This window comes from Ascidiella aspersa, chromosome 8, assembly GCF_963924565.1.
Source record: "Ascidiella aspersa chromosome 8, kaAscAspe10.2, whole genome shotgun sequence".
NCBI classification, from domain to species: Eukaryota; Metazoa; Chordata; class Ascidiacea; order Phlebobranchia; family Ascidiidae; genus Ascidiella; species Ascidiella aspersa.
Genome location: NC_139454.1, coordinates 6,706,849 through 6,727,638, shown reverse-complemented (window position 1 = coordinate 6,727,638; position 20,790 = coordinate 6,706,849). Strand labels below are relative to the sequence as shown.

Below are 20,790 nucleotides of genomic sequence, written 5' to 3'. Positions count from 1 at the left end.
GAACAAGAAAATTCGCTCTTAATTTGAAACACACTTTTTAATTTGTTTATTTTAAAATAGTAATTGAATTTCTGGCCGTACACCCGATTTTTTTGCACATAATCTTCTTAAATTAATGACACCTTACACGTAGAATCTTTATTGTGTGGACAGAGTTGAAAGTAGAATTGTCATACCGGAACTATAATAATTTTTCTTAGCGATCAACACCTCAACATTTTTAGAAATAGGTCATAAAGTTTCATCATAAAGACACGTCTAAATAAGAACCCTTAGGAAACATAAGGGCATGATTCAATGTTTTGTTGAATAAAGATGCCAAAATAAGTCCAATTTGACCCTTGCTCTTGTGTGTTTCTTTTGAAGGGCTCAACAAGATGTAAGAAAGATAACCAATCAACACTTTTCCTAATGTCCCCAATTTGATTACGGTAATGTAATATTCATAGTTCGTCAACCAGTTGACGAATGTTCGATTGCACTCGAAGTCTAATAAAACTCTTTTACGATCGTTTGCTTTTCCCAGCAATGTTCATTAAATATGTTCGGTTGACGATCAATGATGGCTGTACTGTTTGTTTATCTGAGGATAGGCATTGCAGACATATATGCCGCATGCAGGTCTATGCGCAGGGCCGGATTAAGGGTGCTGTAGGCCTAAGGCTGTTTACTTGAGAAGGGCCTATAATTACCATAACTTGCATAAGCCTAGAGCCCTATACCTAATTTAAAAAAACTCTAACTCACTGGTTCTTAACCGCACGACCGCGTCAACTTTCCTGTCGGTCTGCCAAATATGTTATAATTTTATATTTCAATTGCAAAATGCAAGATGTGACGTAACATAATAGAGTTAACGTTCAACTTTGGACTTTATCGTACGTCAAAATGCTGCAAGTGTTGTGCTCATTTTTTTAAGACCAGTTGTATGTAAAAAACTTTAATAGAACCACGTATATTAAAACACGCATAATATCAAAAGGGCAGCAGCAAATTGCTCATTAAATTATAGTTTTAATTATTTGCTAGTTGCATACTTTTATCGTAGTTATATTTGGGGTTGTTTTTACTTTTAAAGGTCCACCGGGTAAAATTTTACCGGATCGTAAGCTAAAAAGGTTGAGAACTATTGGTCTAACAGTCTAACTAACCTGATTTGTCATTCTAACTAACATTGCCATTGTAACTAGGCTAGCAAAGACATATAACATATACTGTAAGTCAATCAAGTCTGCATCTCGCAAATCAAAAAATAAACGACAATAATTTAATGATGATGATGCGACAATGTGCCAGGTCGCCAAACCTAATTCGCAGCATCAGACGCCACAACTGTATTAAATTCCAATTATTGAATACAAAAAATAACTAACTGTTGAGGTCTAAATTTTTCCAGGGCCTAAGGCCTTATTAGCCTAATGGTTAATCCGGCCCTGCCTATACGGTGTTTATATCGTACTTATACGGTGTTTAAATCGGTCTATACCAGTGATTCCCAACCTTTTTTACACTAGTGCCCCCTTGGGCTCAATATTATTTCATATCGCCCCCCCCTCATCTTGCTTTACAGTAAAGTATTATATTAGTTGTTGTCTAACATCATATTGTCTTCACTTTCGTTTCGATAAGCTGTCAGTCGTATTTTAGGTTGTCTAACATGCATTGATTGTGGGAATTAAAAGATACTTTAATTCACCAGGTTATGTCTTTACCAGGAAAAATTCAACATTCTGTACCAAGACTTTAAATCAGGGGTTTGCAACCTTTTCTAGTCGCGGGCCCAAGCCAAACACTGAAAGGTCTCAAAATGTTAACAAGAATTGTGTTATTCAAATGTTAAGACAACTGTTAATCAGGCGGGCCTTGGATTTTTTTTTTCAAGTGTAATAAAGCTACTTTGGGAAAACGCGATAACTTTAATAGATTTGGAAGTCCGGGCGCACCTGGCGAGCGAAGCGACCGCGATTTTTTGGGGGTATACCGGCATTTCTTTTAAATTTCCTGCTAGGTTTTATTACATTGCCGAAAAAAAAAATCAAAAATTGTTAAGAAATATATGTCTAATATTTTGTAATACGTTTTCCGTTTTTGCGCGACGCACTTGGCAGCCTTTCACGGTGCAACGGTAAAGAATCGCTGATCTAGTTGAAAAAGCAGCATCAAAACGTAAACAAACCGGACTTATGATGAACATTTGCGCGAAGCGCAAAAATTTTGGCCTGTACTAAGTTAAAATAGTGAAAAAGTACTTGAAATGGACTCATGTCTATTTGTCAAAGGGTCGGCGGGCCGAATCCGGCCCGTGGGCCGTAGGTTGGCGACCCCTGCTTTAAATATACAAACATTTTGCCGCGTATAAAACGGTGAAACGCAACAGCAACCTACACCTTTGCAAAAGAAAGTCAATTATTACGTAACAATGGTAGGGAAACTACTACAAGTTTACAGTACGGAAGTTGCCATTTAAGGTTAAAAGTTACCTACAGTGCTGTTTGTTACTATTTTATGTGAACTTTTTATAAAATTTTGCCATAAATATATTCATGTAACGCCCCCTTATGTGCGTTCAGCGCCCCCCAAATAAGAAAAAGACCCAAAATGCCCCCTTGCAACTCGCCACGCCCACAAGGAGGCGGTAACGCCCATGTTGGGAACCTCTGGTCTATACGGTGTTTAAATCCAAAATGAGGCTTATTGTCATAATTTGTTGTTTCATTGTAAAAAATACGTTAATTTTTCCCCGAGTGTTTTGTTACATTACAGTCGTTGCTTCGTCGGATTTCTTTTAAACCTCGTGGTACTGAATGATTATGCTATTGCCACTTTTTCTAGGCAAACAATTATTTTTCTACGCGGTACATTAAAAGGGTCGACTTCCCCACAAACAGAAATTCTAGAACCTGTGGTTTATTTACATTGTCCCAGACGTTATTTTGCGTATTTGTTTGTCAACTAGTCGTTTTCGTTTCAAGGTTTTTCGGAAGGCAGTACGGTGAAGTACTTTCGCTTTGCTGTATCCAACAAATACATTTTTAATAAACAGCTTTATTGTAAGGTAAACGTCATCGAATACCACCTTTTTTCAATGCCGTCATTTTGTTCGTCAGTAAATCACGTCACATAAAAGAAAAACATTAAGTCAGACCATAAACACAAATAAAACGATAAATAAAAACAAGTCAATTCTTTCTAACCTTAAAAAATGACAAAAAAATCTGCGTAAAATGCGATGCACCTTGTCTTGTGTAAACTTTAGATGGACCAAAGGGTTAAAATGTTTGTTAAACACGCCATTCAGCTGTTTGCGGTACAATTCGATATTGGCAGATCAAACTGTTGACTATTAGCCATTGTCTCTGCGTTCTAGAACCGCCTCGCTTCTATTACCAAACAAGGTTCGCCATTCATAAGTGCAAAAGAGACTAAACCGACAGACGAACTAGCCTCGCCAGTTAATGGTTAACGTAATGACGAGCCGATCGCTGGATATCCGATGAACTTATTGGCATAAATGGGCCTTGCCGTCGCTTAAGCACTTCAGGTGGAAAATGGCATAAGTGTGACATTACATCTGCTGCTATATGGAGCTGCTTAAATGGTCGCCGTGACATCAGTTTAGCAACAGTGTATTAGACTAAAGCAGAACACAGGCGATGGTATTTTAATGATAACATACAATTATTTCCAATCAACGCTCTTTATTCTGTAGTCAATTAACTCAGGGGTAGAGTAGAACTTCAGCAGTCTTAGATTGTCCGCAGTACATTTCTTGAGACAGGGTGCGATTTCATTTCATGTCCAACAATATATATGCAAATTTGTTCTTAAAATAAAGTAGCTACGTAAGAACAGGTAAGCTAAATGGGAGGTTTAGTCTTTTGTTATACCACTTTTTAGTTTGTTGAAATAAGACAAGATTTATTGATATTTGTGTAACTTTAACATACAGTTCAAAAAAGCGTCGGTATTTAGCATTATTAGGCTGTCAGACGGGCACAATTCGCAACTGGTCCTTTGAGTAACTTTAAATTCAAATCAACTCTACTTCAACCAACAGAGTAATTTACCAGTAGAATACTAATCCACAGTAAAATAACAGTCGAAGCTAACTGGTGTGCATCAGAGCTTGACGCCACTTAATTCTCCAGCGAGCAAACGGAATAACAGCGGGCTCAGGCCAAAGAAAATAACGACTGAAAACCTGAACAGTCGAAACAACTCGGAGAACAAAACAGCTTCAAGATGTTGCAGCAAATTTTGAGGGACATGTACGTGGACCCGGAAATTCTTGCCGAGCTGGGTGAAGAGCAAAAGGAAATGCTATTTTACAAAATGCGACAGGAACAGGTGATTTTTTTGGTAGTTAATCGACGAACCAGACTGTGGTAGTTTTTTCAACCTGGTTGCACAGTTAATGTGCTGTTTCAATCTCATTTATTGTAACGTTACAGTTAACCACTCTCAGCAAAAATACGCGCAAGGGTGCTGCGAACTATTTAAAATTTCTGTAGGGTGCAGCAAGCCAAAAAAGGTTGCGAACCACTGAACTAGATTATACGGTAGTTATAACGCGCGTGTTTTGATTAATAAGTCAACTGCATATCTTGTTGATTTTCACTTATAACATTAAAAATCTTCTGTAAGCGTCGTTGTTTATACCTTGCTCGTCTAAATTTGTTTTTACCTTGTTTTATCTCATTTTGACGCGTTTTTAACCTTATCCAATCAACTAAGCCTAATGTTGACCGAAAGACAATATTCTTTACGCAAATCTTAATCAACAAATGGACCCAGATATTGCAAGGAGGCATGTCTTTTCGTAATATACATTCACAACACCACAAAAGCGTAAATCAAAACAATAAAACTGAATAAAATTGAGACAATGCTTGACAGCAGCTGTATATTCAATAAAGCTGAATTCAGGGGATTATTTTGCATTGTTCTGTGAAAAGGTTTTACGCCAACGCAAAACGCCTGAAACCTTTCCGCTGATTAACAGGACACATTATTCATTGTTATCACGCACATATCACCGCGTTCAGTGCGTTGAATATTTTGCTTACATCATACAACTTAAGAATTTGGGCAATATTTTGCCTTTATAAACAAATAATTAATGTTATCCGTTTGAATCTTGTAAAATTGATCCGGTATATTATTTATCTAAGTTTTACGCATAAAAAAAGGATATTTTTGCTCTTGTGATACGAAATATTATCTTGTGGTTAAGCACATCCTTTATTGTTGCACACCTGGCTAAGTCGCTAATAAATAATTGATTTGTCCCGTTTTAAGATTCGTCGCTACAAAGAAGATATGCAAAATCACAAGCGTCAAAAACAGATGGAAGCCAAACCACGTGAGTTTAGGGGATATTGGAAGTAGCGATAACTACTTTTAATGCAATCCACAACGAAATCACAATTATTCATGACAAGTTGCAGAGCCTCTGTTGTGAATTATGTGGGCCAGAAATTCAATTTCGGGATATATCTTTTTTTGCCGCTATTCTTTTTTGGTTTGTTCGAATTTGCTTTTTGTACGTAGTTTTATAGAAAAAGTATACATCGTGCAATTTTAAAATATTCATACATGACGTAGAGTGGTATGTAGGTGCGATTCAAAGGTTTATGAGTTTGTCCCCTTAGGGGCCTTTAAATAGAGGACCTAAAATAGTGTGACGTCATCGAGTTGCAGTTTTCCTTGCGTTCCGCCACAGCAGATTTCGCAGTACTGGGCGTGCGGTTTACGGGTGTAGGATTTCCAATTTGGACAAACAAAGGTATTTAAAAGTGAGACTGACGGTGCGTTAATGTGCTTTTCAGCATCAATAAAGAAAATTCGAAACCGTAAAACATAAGACAGGCTTGTAACTGACAAGCTCATTACTACCTTGTTCGTTCAAAATTTACTTTGTAGATCAGCGGTTCTCAACCAGTGGGCCATGACTCACTGGTGGGCCATAAGAACATTTGAGGTGGGCCACAGACCAATTTAAAAAGCTAGATTTAGTTTCATTTGTGTCATTATATTAAATTTTACAGGAATAATGGCTTGGGGAGGAATTTAAAAGTAATGTAACTTTATTGTTCAGCCGCAAGTATCTCACTAATGCACGGTTGAATAAATAATCTGTTTTGAAATATGTTCTGCTCTGTTTTGTAATAAACCTATTTTAAAGCTTTTTCTTTCATAAAAATTCTATTGGGCCCACAGAATTTTTTTGCACCGTAAATGGGCCACGAAAGAAAAAAGGTTGAGAACCACTGTTGTGGATACTGAGCTGGCGACCGTTTTGACTTGATATTACCTAATTTGCATTAATGACGTGACAATGTGGATCTGTTTCGTACAGTATCAAAGCGGAGTAACGTAAAACTGGAATTGAGTTACTTGAGATTTGAAACCTAAACTTTTAACGAAAATCAAACTGCTGTTGTGTTCTGTCGTTTTCTTTCGTAAAACATGAGTGAGCAGTGTACCATTTTACAAAATCCAATATAACTCTTTAGTAAATACTCACTGGACAAAATCAAAGTGTACATTTCTGTTTTGTTATTTTGGTGACCAGAAAACGAAATCACGCATCCCTTACATACTGTAGCTTTCATGATTTATTTACACCTTAGGATTGGATACTTTAAAGCGGCGACTTAGTCAGTTATGAAAAAAATTATTCGTCAACGGCTTTGCTTATAATGGCCGACCAGTTTAATAGCCTATGACACTGGTTTGTTCTGCAAACGTATTACAATTAAAAAAGCAATAGTGCAATACTAATCCCATGTCCTAAATGCTGTTTGTCTCACCCGCAATGCATTACAAGGGCCTTAAACTTTTTTGCAAAGGTTGGAATAACTGCGGGCAAAGACTGAAAATCGCGGTCCTGATCTTGCCCCTTTTTCTTATGGAAACAAACGAAAGTTGTTTGAAAAATATATAGTGACTATAGTCTCCAGGAAATAAAATTGTGGATTAGTTTAAAATTTTATCAAAATTTAGTTCATATTTGGCAAAATAGTAATAACCGTATTTTGGCTTCACTAAGGAAATATACCTTGGGCCGGATAAACCCCAGGCCAGACGAAATAAGCCCTCATGAGTACTGAGTACCCGCCCCGTAGTTTGGTTAAACTGACAACATGAGTCCCCTCCCCCGTAGTTTGGTTAAACTGACGAGGTTATTCGTTCAGGAAAACGAGTCCGCATCTTGGAAGACCGCGTCGGTGACCCGTGGACTTGGGTTTTTGGCGACACGAAAGGGGAAATAACTGTGGAAGAGAAGTGGCGAAAGGCCAGGTATATAGAAAATAAATGACTGCAAATTGCAAATATAGTGCTGTATATAAATTATTTGAAATGACTCAAGTCCAAGTCAAGTCAATTGGAACAGTAGCCTATTTAATATTCAGTTAAATCGAAGTCAAAATCTTTGTCAAAACAAATTGAGTCCAAGTCAAGTGAGTTGCATCAAAATAAATCGTAAGTTTTTAAAATTGGTCAACTTTACGGCTCCTATATTTTATTTAGAAAAAAACGCAAAAACGCAACACATAGCGGGCAAACTGTTTTACAAGCAAAGATTGGTGTAAAATTAAACAAACCTAACCAAATACCCAATATCATTTAATGAAACACTTAAGTCCAAGTCAATGGATTTGTCCGAAAGACTCTCAAGAAAGCAAACGGGGTTTGCCAGTTTGAGAAACACTGCTTTAGGAGAAGAAGCCAGGTGATCATATTGAAAGACAAAAGCACAAAGCTCATGGCAAGATTTAAGTTCGTTGCAACGCAGGGTACCGCCCCACGTAGTCAACCTAGCTATTTAACCCACTACCTACTAAAGACCTTAACTTGCAGGCAAAAGCGAGAAAAAGAAGCGGTTGAGGCGATCATGAAAGAAGAGGAACGCCAGATCGCCAAGCACAAGAGCGAAAAAGCCTCGACAAAAAGCAAAAGCGTAGCGGCGCGAATCAACCTAATCAAGGCCAAGGAGAAGGCCAACGACATGCTGAACCGCAAAAAGGGGGTATTTCCCGAGCCTAAACACAAAGAGGAACCGGCCAAGGCCTCCGCCCCGTCGAGGCCAAAGACACCTCCTAACCTGCACAAGCCCCCCAAGCTGGCAACGCATTCCAGCCCGTCGCCGGTCTTGCGTCGGAAAGAGGTGAGGCCTTAAACCGGGGCTGCGGAGTCGGTTAAAAACAAGTTCCGAGTCTGACTCCGGCTAAAAAATTGTACCTGAGTCCGACTCCCGAGTCCCGTGTCCCGACTTCGACCAAATGTGCGCTTTTTGTCGAGTCCCGAGTACGGCTCCAACTCTATAGCCTGTATTTCACCAAATTACTAAATATGGTGTCTATTCAGCAATCCACTCTTATAGGGGTGTGATACAACTCATCCACACGCAATATGGGTGGAAAATATTACACAATATGCCATTTCACCTATATACAATTTATAGTTTGCGTCTGATCAGTTTCAAATTTTGGTACTGCACATGCACACGTCGGACTCGAGACTCGGGTAGTCTTACGTGGTTTTACTCAAGTCCCGAATCCGACTCCAGAAAAGCAAAATTAACATTTCTAGTTCAGTCAATCAACTTGGGCTTAATTAAAACTGTTAAGATGGACTCTAGAACGCGGGCAATTCTGTCAACTTGAGTCAATTATTCGTAAAACTAATTCGATTTTTTCAAATGACTTCAAATGTAATTAGCTCGAGGAATAAGACTTTTGGTAATTCAAATTTAGGTAATTAGTGTTTCATAGTTTTGTATTCGTATAAAGTTGCTTTTCATTTAATTTTGAACACTGCAGTTTAAACCTGAACTCTTTTCACGTCAAATTAGTCTAATTGTGTAGCTCAGTAGTTCCCAACCTTTTGTTGTCGCGACCCCCATTGCCAGTTTACAAAAACCTACGCGACACCCCAAATGCTTTTTCCATTTGTTGAAACTGTAAAGCTGACTCAAAAACACGACTAGTTCACTAAAGCAAATGTTGTTCAATTGTTAGACATGCACATTATTCTACTTGTACTGCTAATTTGTTTGTACTGTTTTGTTTCTTGTTAATCTTTTGTTCGGCAAATAGTTTACAGCGATCCCCCTGACAACCTCTTGTAACCCCCTTTAAGGGCACTGTAGCTAAATAGTTGCAGTAAATAAATCATACTGCAATACAGCCGATGAGGAAAGTAAATCGGTATTCCTTTTCACAGCGAACCCAGGCAAGAGTAAACTCCCAGGATTCGAATGAGGGCCTCAAAACTCCCCCGACCCGACCCAGAGCTCCCTCGCCGATCGAAGTACATCCAATGATCGTACAGGCGAACCGGGAAAAGACCAATGAGCGGAAGACGCAAGTCGACAACTACCCCCAGTCGACCTCCAACGTAACCCCGCCGACAGCGACTGGCAACCAGCCCCCGACTGCCATGTTAATTGACCTGGCGCCCGAGAACAATTTTCCAAGTTCAAGCAGTAATGCAGTGAAAGCTGACTGGCAGGAAGAGGATCTGTATGACAGTGAGTATGCTCTAAGCCGGTGGCTCCAACCTTTTTATTACCTGACTCCAATTTAATTAAACTAAAATCAGAATTTACATGCAACCCCAGTTTGTTTTTGGATAAGTAATGTGCGAACTAAATAACACAAGCGATTGATTATGCATAACATTATTATACACAAGTCAAGATTCTGTTTTATTTGTTTGAACATTTTAAATATACTCGTTTAAACCACGAGCGCAATGAAATCTGTAAAACTACAGGAACGGTGTGTTGGCGGCCCTTTATTAAAAGGTTTAGGCGACCCCACATTTGGTCACGACCCATAGGTTTTAGACCACTGCTTTAAGCTGGTTTGGTCACCCATAGGATCACTGCTTTAAGCTGGTTTGGTCATCTCTGACTCCCGATTGGGAGTATTTCAGCGTTTCTTAAACGCGTTTCTTACACATCCAAGTAGGCTACGGAACAGTCTTCAAGTGGCCACAAGTATTCAATTTTTTAATCATATTAGCAGTTGAACTAGAACTTTTAGGTTTCTTTCATGACCTTAAAGACCTTTATTGTGACGTTCTTTGGCGCGTTTTTTGAAAACGAGAGCAAGGGGAAAACAAAGTGTTAAGAGCACATGGAAACCACCCATAAAGGTTGAGAATCATTAAAATCTTCTTTTAGTTTTGCAACCACCAATTTGATTAGGCTGCGCCTGGAACACCTATATAGTTTGCCCAACCATATAAACTTTTGAAAATAGATTATTTTGCGTCAAATTAATTAGCAAACAAACATGGTATTTAAGCTAATTTATTTTTGTTGTGCTGGCAACTACAGCTGAGGGAGCCTAATGTACGATTTTCTGCTCGGATATTTATTGGTTAAAGTTGTTTGAAATGTGTGTCGCAAAACTGATTAATTTACTGTTTTAACTGTTATTTTGTGAAGGGGCAACAGTATAGACACCACGGTTAAAATAAATAGAATAAAAAAACAGAAGCTGGTTTATTCCGGAAAATTGGATAAATTGGTATCTTATAATGAATTTAAATTTTATCTATTAAAGATTTGCCTATGTTGGTTTAATCAAACAAAAAAAATCAAACCAAGAGTGACATTGACTGCGTTAAACGGCTGCTCAAATTGTTTTATCGTGGAAATGAACTTTGTGTCTTTCGATCAATGTGTGTGTGTGAATAATTAAGTTTACGGTTGTGTGTTTGTGTATGATTTTGGTCGGCGGAATGTTACACTTTGTACTTATCGTGACTATAGCCAAGCTACGGGGCAACATTTGCTTCAGTTGTTTGGTCTCTATATAAATTTTGCTGTAAATGGTGAAGCGCCGCAAAATTTTACATTCTAGTTTTGTTTAGGCAACAAACCTTAAACAGAAATTATGGTTTCCAATAGACGACCCTTATTATAACTATTCACTAGCAAAATCAAAATAATAAAGATTTTTGTTTAGCTTTTGAACGGACGGCAATCAACGAACCTGACATTGTGTCCAGCGAAGAATGGCAGAAACAGCGTGAGTTTACAAAATATCCAACCAATGTTTTGAATAGAAACTAAAACTCCCCATGAAACGGTATTTTCCATTTTTGTTTTCTAAACAAAAAGGCGATAAATTTCAACAAGAAACTCATTATAAACTATGGTAAATTTGTCAGAGTCAACGGCTTAGTTCGGCTATAATATAGTTTATAGTAGTTTCTTTGTTGAAATTTATCGCATTTTTGTTTAGAAAACAAAAATGGACAAATTGTTTCATGGGAACATTCACTTTTTTTATTTCTTCCTTTAATTCGAGGAAATTAATTAATTTCGAAACCAAAAAAACTGGCACTGTAATTACCGAGAGCGCGAGACAACCTTCGTGAAAAACAATCCGGCACGGCACAGTATATTCGCTCAAACAAACTTCGCGAACTAGAAAAAAAAATGCCGTTTCGTTGTCTTCCAAAAGTGATCCGCTTCAAAAAAGAAGACGAACGTCGAAGCCAGAGAGCAAGACGAGCGAGCATCGAATACAAGAGACAGTCGATAATCGCGTCCGACCCGGGGCGAATACACCAGATCCGGACCAGGGCAGGCTACGAAAAGGTGGCCACGCACCCCCCGACCTCGTTTCCTGGCAACAAGCCCCCAATTCCGCCCAAGCCGGGCAATATTGAGCGGAGAGCAAGGTATTGCTTTTAAGGATAATCGCAGTACTCGCTTAACGCATGTACAATTGTACACTGAACAGCAGTGGTTCTCAACTGGGGTGCCGCGGCGCCCTGGTGTGCCATACTAATGCTCAAGGGTGCCAATAGGTATTTGAGAATGTCTAAGAATCTGATTTTTGCTCAATCGGCAACCTTACCCGTTATGTACCTAAGCCTAACAACGGCAAGCAGTCTAGTGCCCTAACTGTTGCATTTAAACCACGGCACGTAAACGCTTATACAAGAACAATGCTAAAACTGTGGCGTCCCGTCGTATCCCAATGGCTGTAGTTATTATTTGGGCAATTGGACGTATTCCGACGGGTTTAGGTTTGGTTTAAGTCTTTTGCACTCGTACATATTGTTGTTCACCACATTTGGCTTTAATATATTGTTGTTTTTGGCAATATAGATAATTTAGCTGTACATATGATTGCATTATGGATGACATTGTGCGTTCCCGAATGCTTCTTTACATTTTGTAATGCTGGCATCGCTACATTAGCTACACGCACGCGTATATAATATGGTTGATTTATATTTCTTATTGTGTGTTCCCTAATGCTGCTTTACACTTTGTAATGCTGTCATCGCTACAGTAAGCTTCACCCACGCGTAAACGTTCTGGTTAGTCTTCAACTAGGGTTGTAAAATTCCCGGGAATTTTCAGAGCCGAAACTTTCCATGGAAATTTTGGGAATGAACGGGAATTTTGGGAAATTTTCGGAAACTTTTAAAACAATCTTAGTTTAATATTGAAACAAGAAAATAGTGGCCTTATACTGTTTAGATTAAAAGTACTATGTATAACTAAAATACTTAGAACATACAAACACAAGGTTTAGTGTGTTAACTGCAAAAATGAATCATCACCAATCTGTTTTTTACAAACCAAAACAACCCTGACCGGTCTGGGCCAAAATATCCTCAGCTTACGGTAGCTAAACCTTCAACATTTGTTGTTTCGTGAGTTACAAAGTCGTTGTACTAGTTCAGGGGGCGGCAACCTACGGCCCCCGTCAAAGTAATTCTTCCGGTTTGACAAAATAGACACGAGTCCATTTCACATACTTTTTAACTATTTTAACTACGTAAGTGTAAAAATTTTCCCGCTACGTGCAAATGATATTGCTACATCCGGTTGGTTTACGTTTTGTAATGTCTTTTTTAAAAGATTAGTGCTTCTTTACCGTTGCGGCGTGGAAAGCTGGAAGTGCGTCACGGATAAACGGAAAACGTATAATTGTTTGACCTTTTTTAACATTTTATTATATTCGGCAGTGTAATAAAAACTTGAAAGAAATTTAAAAGAAATACCGGTTTAGCAAAAAAAAAATGCGCTCACTTCGCTCGCCAGGTACGCCCTGACTTAAAAACTTAACAAACATTGAATTAGATTACCCAATAAAGTTATCGCGTTTCATCAAAGTAGTTTCATTACACTTTTCATTAGTAGTATGGATGACGACGTGTGGACTCGAATTTTACACCAAATACCCGCCTGACTTACAGTTGTTCTAACATTTTAATCACACAATTCTTAGTTAACTTATTGTGCGGCCCGCAGAGACCTTTCTAGTTTGGTTTAGACCCGCGGCCACAAAAAGGTTGCCGACCGCTGTACTTGTTGCTGCCGGATAGCATCTCCTCCTGCTCGTATAGGAATGCTCAAGATAGGTTTTTAATATTTTTTTCTGGTTGATGAAATATTTAACAAATGTTTTAAACATAATAAATGCCAAATTTGAAAAGTTCCAATATTCCCATTATTCCCTGGTCCTTCAAAAGTCACGAAAAGTTTCCAGGAAAGTTTCCCAAATTCCCAGAAACTTTCTACCCCTTTACAACCCTATTTTCACCTTACCAAAACGATTTGTCTTAGCGAAACAGCCAAGCCAACGTGCAAAGAAGACAGCCTGGCCTGGTTCAGTGAAACGCAAGGCTACGCCTGGCCTGGAGACGCCACTCCTAGATGGTTCCACGGTAAGATACAATTTCGTGTCAAGGTAGCCAAATACCATAGGCTTCCCAAAGTTTTTAGTCTGCGAACCCTTGGGGAATTTTATTTAAAGTTTTGAAAGTTGCATGTCGAAAGTTATACATTATATTTTTGTAGTACAATTATTATTGAGGCAACTCGCGATTCTTGCAACGCCATAACTGCCAGTTTGGACCGCATTGGCCACATAACCACGAGATGAGGTCAAACGGTGCCTGAAACAAATTTGCCTATTTTGCAAAAACGAAACTGCCTTTCATCGAAGCACTCCCTGAAAATCGGTTTTCTCTTGCAGCATTTCACTTTACAAAAAACCTGGTCTTTAAATAAACTTGTTGAAATCGTGTGATATAGGCAGGCTGTTTTATATCAAGGATGCCGATTAAGCGGGGCAGAACACGGACTGTCAACACACAGACCATTCTCTCAATCTGCTAAGCGTCGTATTTTAAATCCAAATTACAAACCTTATCAAAAAATAAATTTTGGCATCAAAGAAACAAATCTTTTGAGTTGGATTGCCCATGCCGGAAAAAAATAAAGCTACGTGTAATTTTTTGGTCCTGTAAAGAACTTTGTCGATCATTGCTTTATTAACAATGTAAATGTAGGTTCAACGTTAGCAAATAAGTTACACATGGTTGGCTATTTTGCCTTACAGTAGCTGTGCGTAAGTGGTAAACGTAATAAATCAATTTTCTGGCGCCAATTAAAAAGGGTAGCCAGGTACAGGGTTTATTTTAAGGTTTGGTTTGGGTGACCGCTAAGTAGTTTTAAGAGACCGCAAGTGTTTCATTTAAATACCAAAAAGTTGCAAGTCAAAAATTTGGGAAACCGCTGGAGAAATTTGCCTTAAAAAAAACACTGACACCTTAAAAAAACACTGGCCAGGTACATGCTACTGTTGATATGTTCTTAATTGTCCAACACAGACAACGGCAATGCGACTCTTTTCATTTGAAGGGACTTTAAATACAGATGACAAACGGCAGATAGCACATCTTGCGATTTGAAGGAAAGTCGGGAAAAACAGAAAAACAATGATTTCGTCAGTATCACAATTTTGTGACGCATCCAGTAACTTATTGACGTAATGACTCCTATAAAGGTTAATGACCTATTTTAACGTACACGTATATTTCAGGCACTATTAATTCTTTTCTGTTCAGTTCTTCTGAGTTATAACTATAACTAAAGCAAACCCCAATGAGCTAATACCTAACACAAATAAAATTTCGTATGCGAAAGATATATTAGCAACACCTCAAGCTAAACGGTCACACAAGCAGACTTGGACAACTATAGATAATTCTAGTTTTCTATTTCATTAAACTAGAGCAAAATGCGACTGATTCTAATTCTATGTTGCACTGAATATGTGAATAATAGAAATCACCTTGACCCTTGCAAGATAAATGTCGACCTTAATTCCTGATCAGTAACAGCAAAATAATCTAGCAAAGCTAGCAATTCAGGTCAGACACATTAACCAGATCTTAAAAAGATATATATATATTTCGCCAACTAAGGCATCGTCAGTATATCTGAATAAAAACAAACGCAACAGTATAAGAAAGAGTCAGAAAACATTAAAGTTTAAATAAAACAAAGTAAAATAACTAAAATATAAAAGCTGTTAAATAGTAATGGCATCCAAGTTGGACAACTTAAATTAAATATTTTGGGCTGGAACGACTTGTATGCAATTTGTACAGTCTAAAGAGCATAAAAATAAAAATTAGCACACACATATTTGACATATTTTACCATTTTGCAAACAATACTAAGTCAAGTCAAGACTATTAAAAATGGCAACTCATCAACAATTAAAAATGGTAACTCCTCCGATTATGAGCAATAAGACATCTGAAAAATAACAAAATCGCAACATACTTTTTTTTTTTTTTTGAAACAATTAATTTTTAAGTTTTTCGACTCAATATCTTATCTCAAGTGAAGAATTTAAATCATTGAGTCATCGACTTAAGTCATTACAACACTTCAAGTAACCTTGGAAATGGTTTCATGAAATCCATAAACAATTTTTTTTTTCACTGAACCAAAAAAAAAAATCAATACTGAGAACCACCGATCTAATTTAAGCGCGATATATTTGCTCTTCGTGTATCATGTTATAGACACAGACGTGTTTTCATCTCGTGAGCTGTGACGTACCGGCATTTCAGTGACGTCACAATACCAACCCACTATTTTCGGTGCCTCGCGTAGATGTTTAGCCATGGACCGCTCGCTTACGCTCCGTCGAGCTAGTTAAAAATTCATCGATTTGTCGCGTTGGGCTTAGTCGTTTTCTACAGACCGCTACTCAAACAATGTTTAGTTTACCAACCTGGTCTGTGATGTGAATGTCAAATAGGCGCCCGCCGTCTGTGCTATTAATGTCCTGGATCATAGGCGCCAATCTTTATAAATTCTAAGGCGTTTTAATAAATAAATTTAAAGATCATTTCAGTCCTTTAAAACAGCTTAAACCACTTTTTTTAGTTTAATTTTACTTACTTTTTTTTGTTTTTTCACACAATGACTGTTTATATATTTTTTTATTGCACATCACACACATCACATGGTACAGATTTTCTTTTAGGTTTTCAGAATTTTTGTCCTTTTAAAAAAAACAAAAAAACAGCTGGTATTATTTTTTTACTTTATAGTTTGTCGTATTAACGCACTTATCGCAAAGAATTTTTCAGACCAATTACATAACAATGTTAAAGTATATTTACCTTATTTTAAGTTAATTATGGAGATTTGTCTTTGAAAAAATATGAGAAGTAAATTTGGTTTTGTAGGTCATCTATATTTTATAGCGTTTTTTAAATTAGGATTTCAATCAAAGTTTAAACGAAAGAATTTTTGTTTTGTAATTATATCTCTTCATTTGGGTACACTATGCACGGATCTGTAATGTAGCTTAATAATAAATTTCAAAGCCAAAAAGGTCGAGTAGATCGACAGCATCTTAATTAAGACGTTTCGATACGAGCTTGTATCATCTTCAGTTAGTGTGGCTGAAAAGCTCTTCAGTTTTAGCAAAAGACAATTTAGACCAACTGATAAAAACTCCCATACTCGCACTTATTTCTAGTATCGGAGGTACACCGCCACATCCCAAAAGATAACCTACGTGCCTGTAAAACACAAGCGATTGGTGCGTTTCTCCAAAGCTCGCCAAACATATGCTGACTTTACCGAACTAACGTGACTCACTTAACACTCAACAGCCTGCATGCGATAAATCAAGAGCCAATTGGAGTTTGAGTAGCTCGAAAACCGCTTGTCGTTTTACGACGGCGTGGGCACATGTGTGAGCACAGCGGGGTAAAGTTTACACTGCGTGTGTACATTCTTGGCCTCGCAACAGCCGCTCGAACTGAGTAGGACACCTGTTCGACGAATTGCCAACCAGGCCACAGGTCACAAACAAAACTGAGCAAATCGGCGTTCTTACAACAGCATGTATGTCCATGGAGGGTAATAGTATCGAATCGGTGCCGGTACCCGTTGCCAAGTGCTAGCATCGGTTTTCGTACGATAATAAGGATGTATCGGTACCGGTCCGATAAGACATTAATGTAGGATTTTTGCAATCTAATTCAGCGATTTTGCCTCGTGAGTAAATTTATTGAAAAGCGTCAAGTTAATAATTTAGCACCAACTTAATATCTCAGCATTGCTGAAAATGTGTGGCGGATTTGATAGCAAACTATATCCAGCATCTATTTCACCTGATAATCACATATATATTTATGTATATTGGGATGCGCAATACTTGACATTTTTTTCTCCAAAAATAACCTGGTATTTTTGAGGTGTCGCGCTCCGATACCAAATGTATAGTCATTACTATACTCACATCTGCAAAATAGATCAAATTAATGCGTCCAAACTCCAAAGGCAAATTTTCCAGGTTTGGCAAAACATTTTTTAATGGAAAAAAGTTTGGTTACCTTGAATTGTTAACATACTATCTTTTATGAATCTACATTTAAAAGTAAAATTTCCTGCTAAGGATCACAAATCATGGCTGAAAATTCTATATTATTGGTATCGGATCGGCACCGATACCGCCCTAGTATCAAGCGAGCACCGATATAATCATACCGCATCGGGTATTAGCGGCGATATATAATATGTATATATATATACTTTTAGGTTGGCCCGCGGTTAGTGATCGCTTTCTTTCGGATGTTGCAAGGCATAACAAATAAATACTAAATTACTCTTTTTTGACAACATTTACTTCCGTTCACACGCCCCTAGCTAGCACACCGCTACCTTTAGACGGGAAATTGTAATCAAATTACTTACTTACCTTGCCAATAATCATTCGAAATACAATGCGTCTGGGTTAGGCGACGAAATTCATATATGCGTTGCATAAATAGGCTATAGTCACTAGTCATACACAGGCCAAGCCACTAAATAACTCTAGCAATAAGACGGCCACTTTTAGCAACCAACAGTGATGTATGTTCATAACTTAAGAACTTTCGCATAAGTATACTATTCAAAAATGTTTCTGCAAGGTTCTTACTTTCTTTGGAGTTTGTGGTTCTTTGCAAAACCAGGTAACAAATTTAATGAACAACCGAAAAATGTCCTCAAAGATCTTGTTACAAAACGTGGGGACCTGACTGCGTTCTGAGAGGCCATTTAAAATCCGACACCCTGGGCGCCCTGGGCGACAGCCTTGTGCACACTTTTCCTTTTCTGTAAAAATTTCAGAGAAACCAGAACTATAACTTTCGTTTCTTGTGTAAATTGCCGCCGGATATGACGTTTTGTAGCCTGGCCCAATAAGATGTGCAAATGACAAAATGAGTTATTCTTCAAAGAGGCTTAATCTTGCGTCAGCGGAACTCCGGCTGAGAAAGGAAGGTTTAGAAAAGGGTTGATAACTTCAAGATTGCCATCATCTATACTTTATTGTATGTGTGTTTTTGCGTGTCACACATGAAAATCGCTATCGACGCTTCTGCTGACATTAGTTTAAACTTAGGGGGCAATAGGGAGGGCACGGTGTAGAAAGGTTGGGAGCCCCTGCCCTAAACAAATCGCGCTCACTTTGCTTGCCAGATGCGTAGCCATATTTTCAGAGGTAATCCTAAGAAACACTTAGATTCTGCCTCCGTGTAGAATAGTTAAACACTTTCTCTTGTTTCGTGTCAGGAATCATAGCGCGACAGGAAGCTGAAGCTTTACTGGAAGGACAAGAGATCGGGAACTTCTTAGTTCGTGTCAGCGACAAAATCTACGGTTACGCTCTCAGCTACAGGTTTGTATGTAATATTCAGGGCTGGAATAACCATTAAGCAAAACAAGCACGTGCTTAGGACACCAGGGAAAGGGGGCACCACAAAATTTTTCAATTTCGCCGAATTTTCAACGGTGCCTCAGTGCTTCATGAAAGAATTCGAGTTGGTCAGACGACTCCGACCTCAATAGTGGTCCGGTTCAAATACATTTTTGTGTATTTTTCTTTCTAAAGTATCACCTTCTCTATAAATGTTTGTGGGGATGAGAACTTATTTCCAGTATGATTGTTGATCACCAACGAACTGGTTGATTGATTTAATTGCATTCAATTCCCATAGAAGGGGCCGTATTAAAGGAACTATATAAACGTACAGTTTCTTTTGAAAATCTTTGTAATTCACTATTATCTGCAGGTGCGGATCAAGAATTATTGTTTTGGGGGTCATAATTTTTTAGAAATGACGTCAATAAGTGGCGTCAAAACGTGACGTCAAACAGCTACGTAAAAACGTGACGTCAAGAAGAGATCTTAAGAACTATGTTTCGTTTATTTTATTAAAGTTTTAGGGTGTTTAATTGCCAACATTCATTTTTGAGGGTGCGATGAGACGCACGGCGGCTTTGGGTTAAACAAATTTATCAAAATTTGCCAAGACATACATAAAGGACTAAAGGTTGATCGATATTTGCGCGAAACTCGAAAAAATTAGTGCGACCCCCCCTTTGGTTCCGGTGCTCTACATAACTCACATGCATGCCTAATATTAAATCGCCATTTCGACCAACCAGCGACGGCCAAGATGTTGTTCTAAAGGGGGAATTCGCGCATAAAGCACTTTCTCATTGACGCTTCGAAGCCAGAACTGTTTCATTTCTTCGGCAACGACCAGATTCGACACGAAACCCTCACCGAACTGCTGCATTATCACAAGGTGAGCCTAAAATCAAAAACAATTTTCCTGCATGTCAGGCTGCATAAGCAGGCATGTAAATAGTGTAAAGCGGGGATGAGCAATAGTATTTTGACATGGTGCCGCTTAAGAGTAAGTAAATGTCTTAGAGGGTCGGTCTAATGTAAAGCATCCCATAATATGACAGACGCGTGAATACATTAAGAAGGCTGCAAAACGTTATTTTATCCATTTGGTAACATTACGAACAAGTGAGGATGCCTACAAGTGTACTTAACTCTAAAATCAAGGTAAAAATAAGGACTGTAGTAAGTTTGCCGAGTTTTGTGGCATTTATATTTGTTAAGCCTTTGGATTTAATGCTTCGTTATTGTATTTGTCTGCTTAACATTATCCGGATCTCCATAGGTGGAACCTATAACCTACAACGGCGAACTGCTGCGAGACCCGGTCGGACAGAAGAACCCTGACGACCCGGATTATAAGGATCTCGACGTCATCGGCAAAAACACGAGGCTTTAAAAAGGGCTTCGGAAATAAACTGTTTGTTTTGAAAAGTTAAAATATACCACAGACAAAATTTGATCATTTTTTCCAACCTAGCACGTTATTTCGTTGCAGAATGCAGGGCATCAATATTAAGTGTGCGTAAATTTTGTTGAAATTTTAGGGAGAAAAAAACGACGCAGAAAAATCGTGCAATTTTCCTCTTCAAAAAATCATTTTCGCTAATGTCGCATCGCCATACTGTAGGTTGACGTCTTTTTTACACACTACAATCATAGCAGATAAAATTTGGTCTGCTAACAATTCGAAAAGTTTTTGAATTACGTTTTCTCCAATAAATTGTAAGATTTGCTTTAAAATAAGAATTTAGCA

At 38.1% G+C, this 20,790-nt stretch overlaps 1 protein-coding gene across 1 annotated transcript; it reads left to right on the top strand.

The window, feature by feature from the left end:
- The first annotated feature begins 4,206 nt into the window (after window positions 1-4,206).
- LOC146135562 (SH2 domain-containing protein 4B-like) lies at window positions 4,207-20,790 on the top strand. Its single transcript, XM_083395688.1, has 11 exons — window positions 4,207-4,347; window positions 5,299-5,362; window positions 7,197-7,302; window positions 7,864-8,170; window positions 9,229-9,535; window positions 10,983-11,045; window positions 11,484-11,703; window positions 13,607-13,707; window positions 18,914-19,019; window positions 19,815-19,932; window positions 20,320-20,790. Exons 1-11 carry the CDS (start codon window positions 4,243-4,245, stop codon window positions 20,431-20,433), a joined length of 1,611 nt encoding a protein of 536 aa, XP_083251814.1. The 5' UTR covers window positions 4,207-4,242; the 3' UTR covers window positions 20,434-20,790.

Excerpts from the sequence above, each read along its gene's own strand:
- LOC146135562 (XM_083395688.1), top strand. The coding sequence starts at position 4,243 with ATGTTGCAGCAAATTTTGAGGGACATGTACGTGGACCCGGAAATTCTT. Across the intron at positions 5,363-7,196 it reads ACAGATGGAAGCCAAACCAC|GAAAACGAGTCCGCATCTTG; the intron begins GTGAGTTTAGGG and ends TTATTCGTTCAG. Across the intron at positions 7,303-7,863 it reads GAGAAGTGGCGAAAGGCCAG|GCAAAAGCGAGAAAAAGAAG; the intron begins GTATATAGAAAA and ends CTTAACTTGCAG.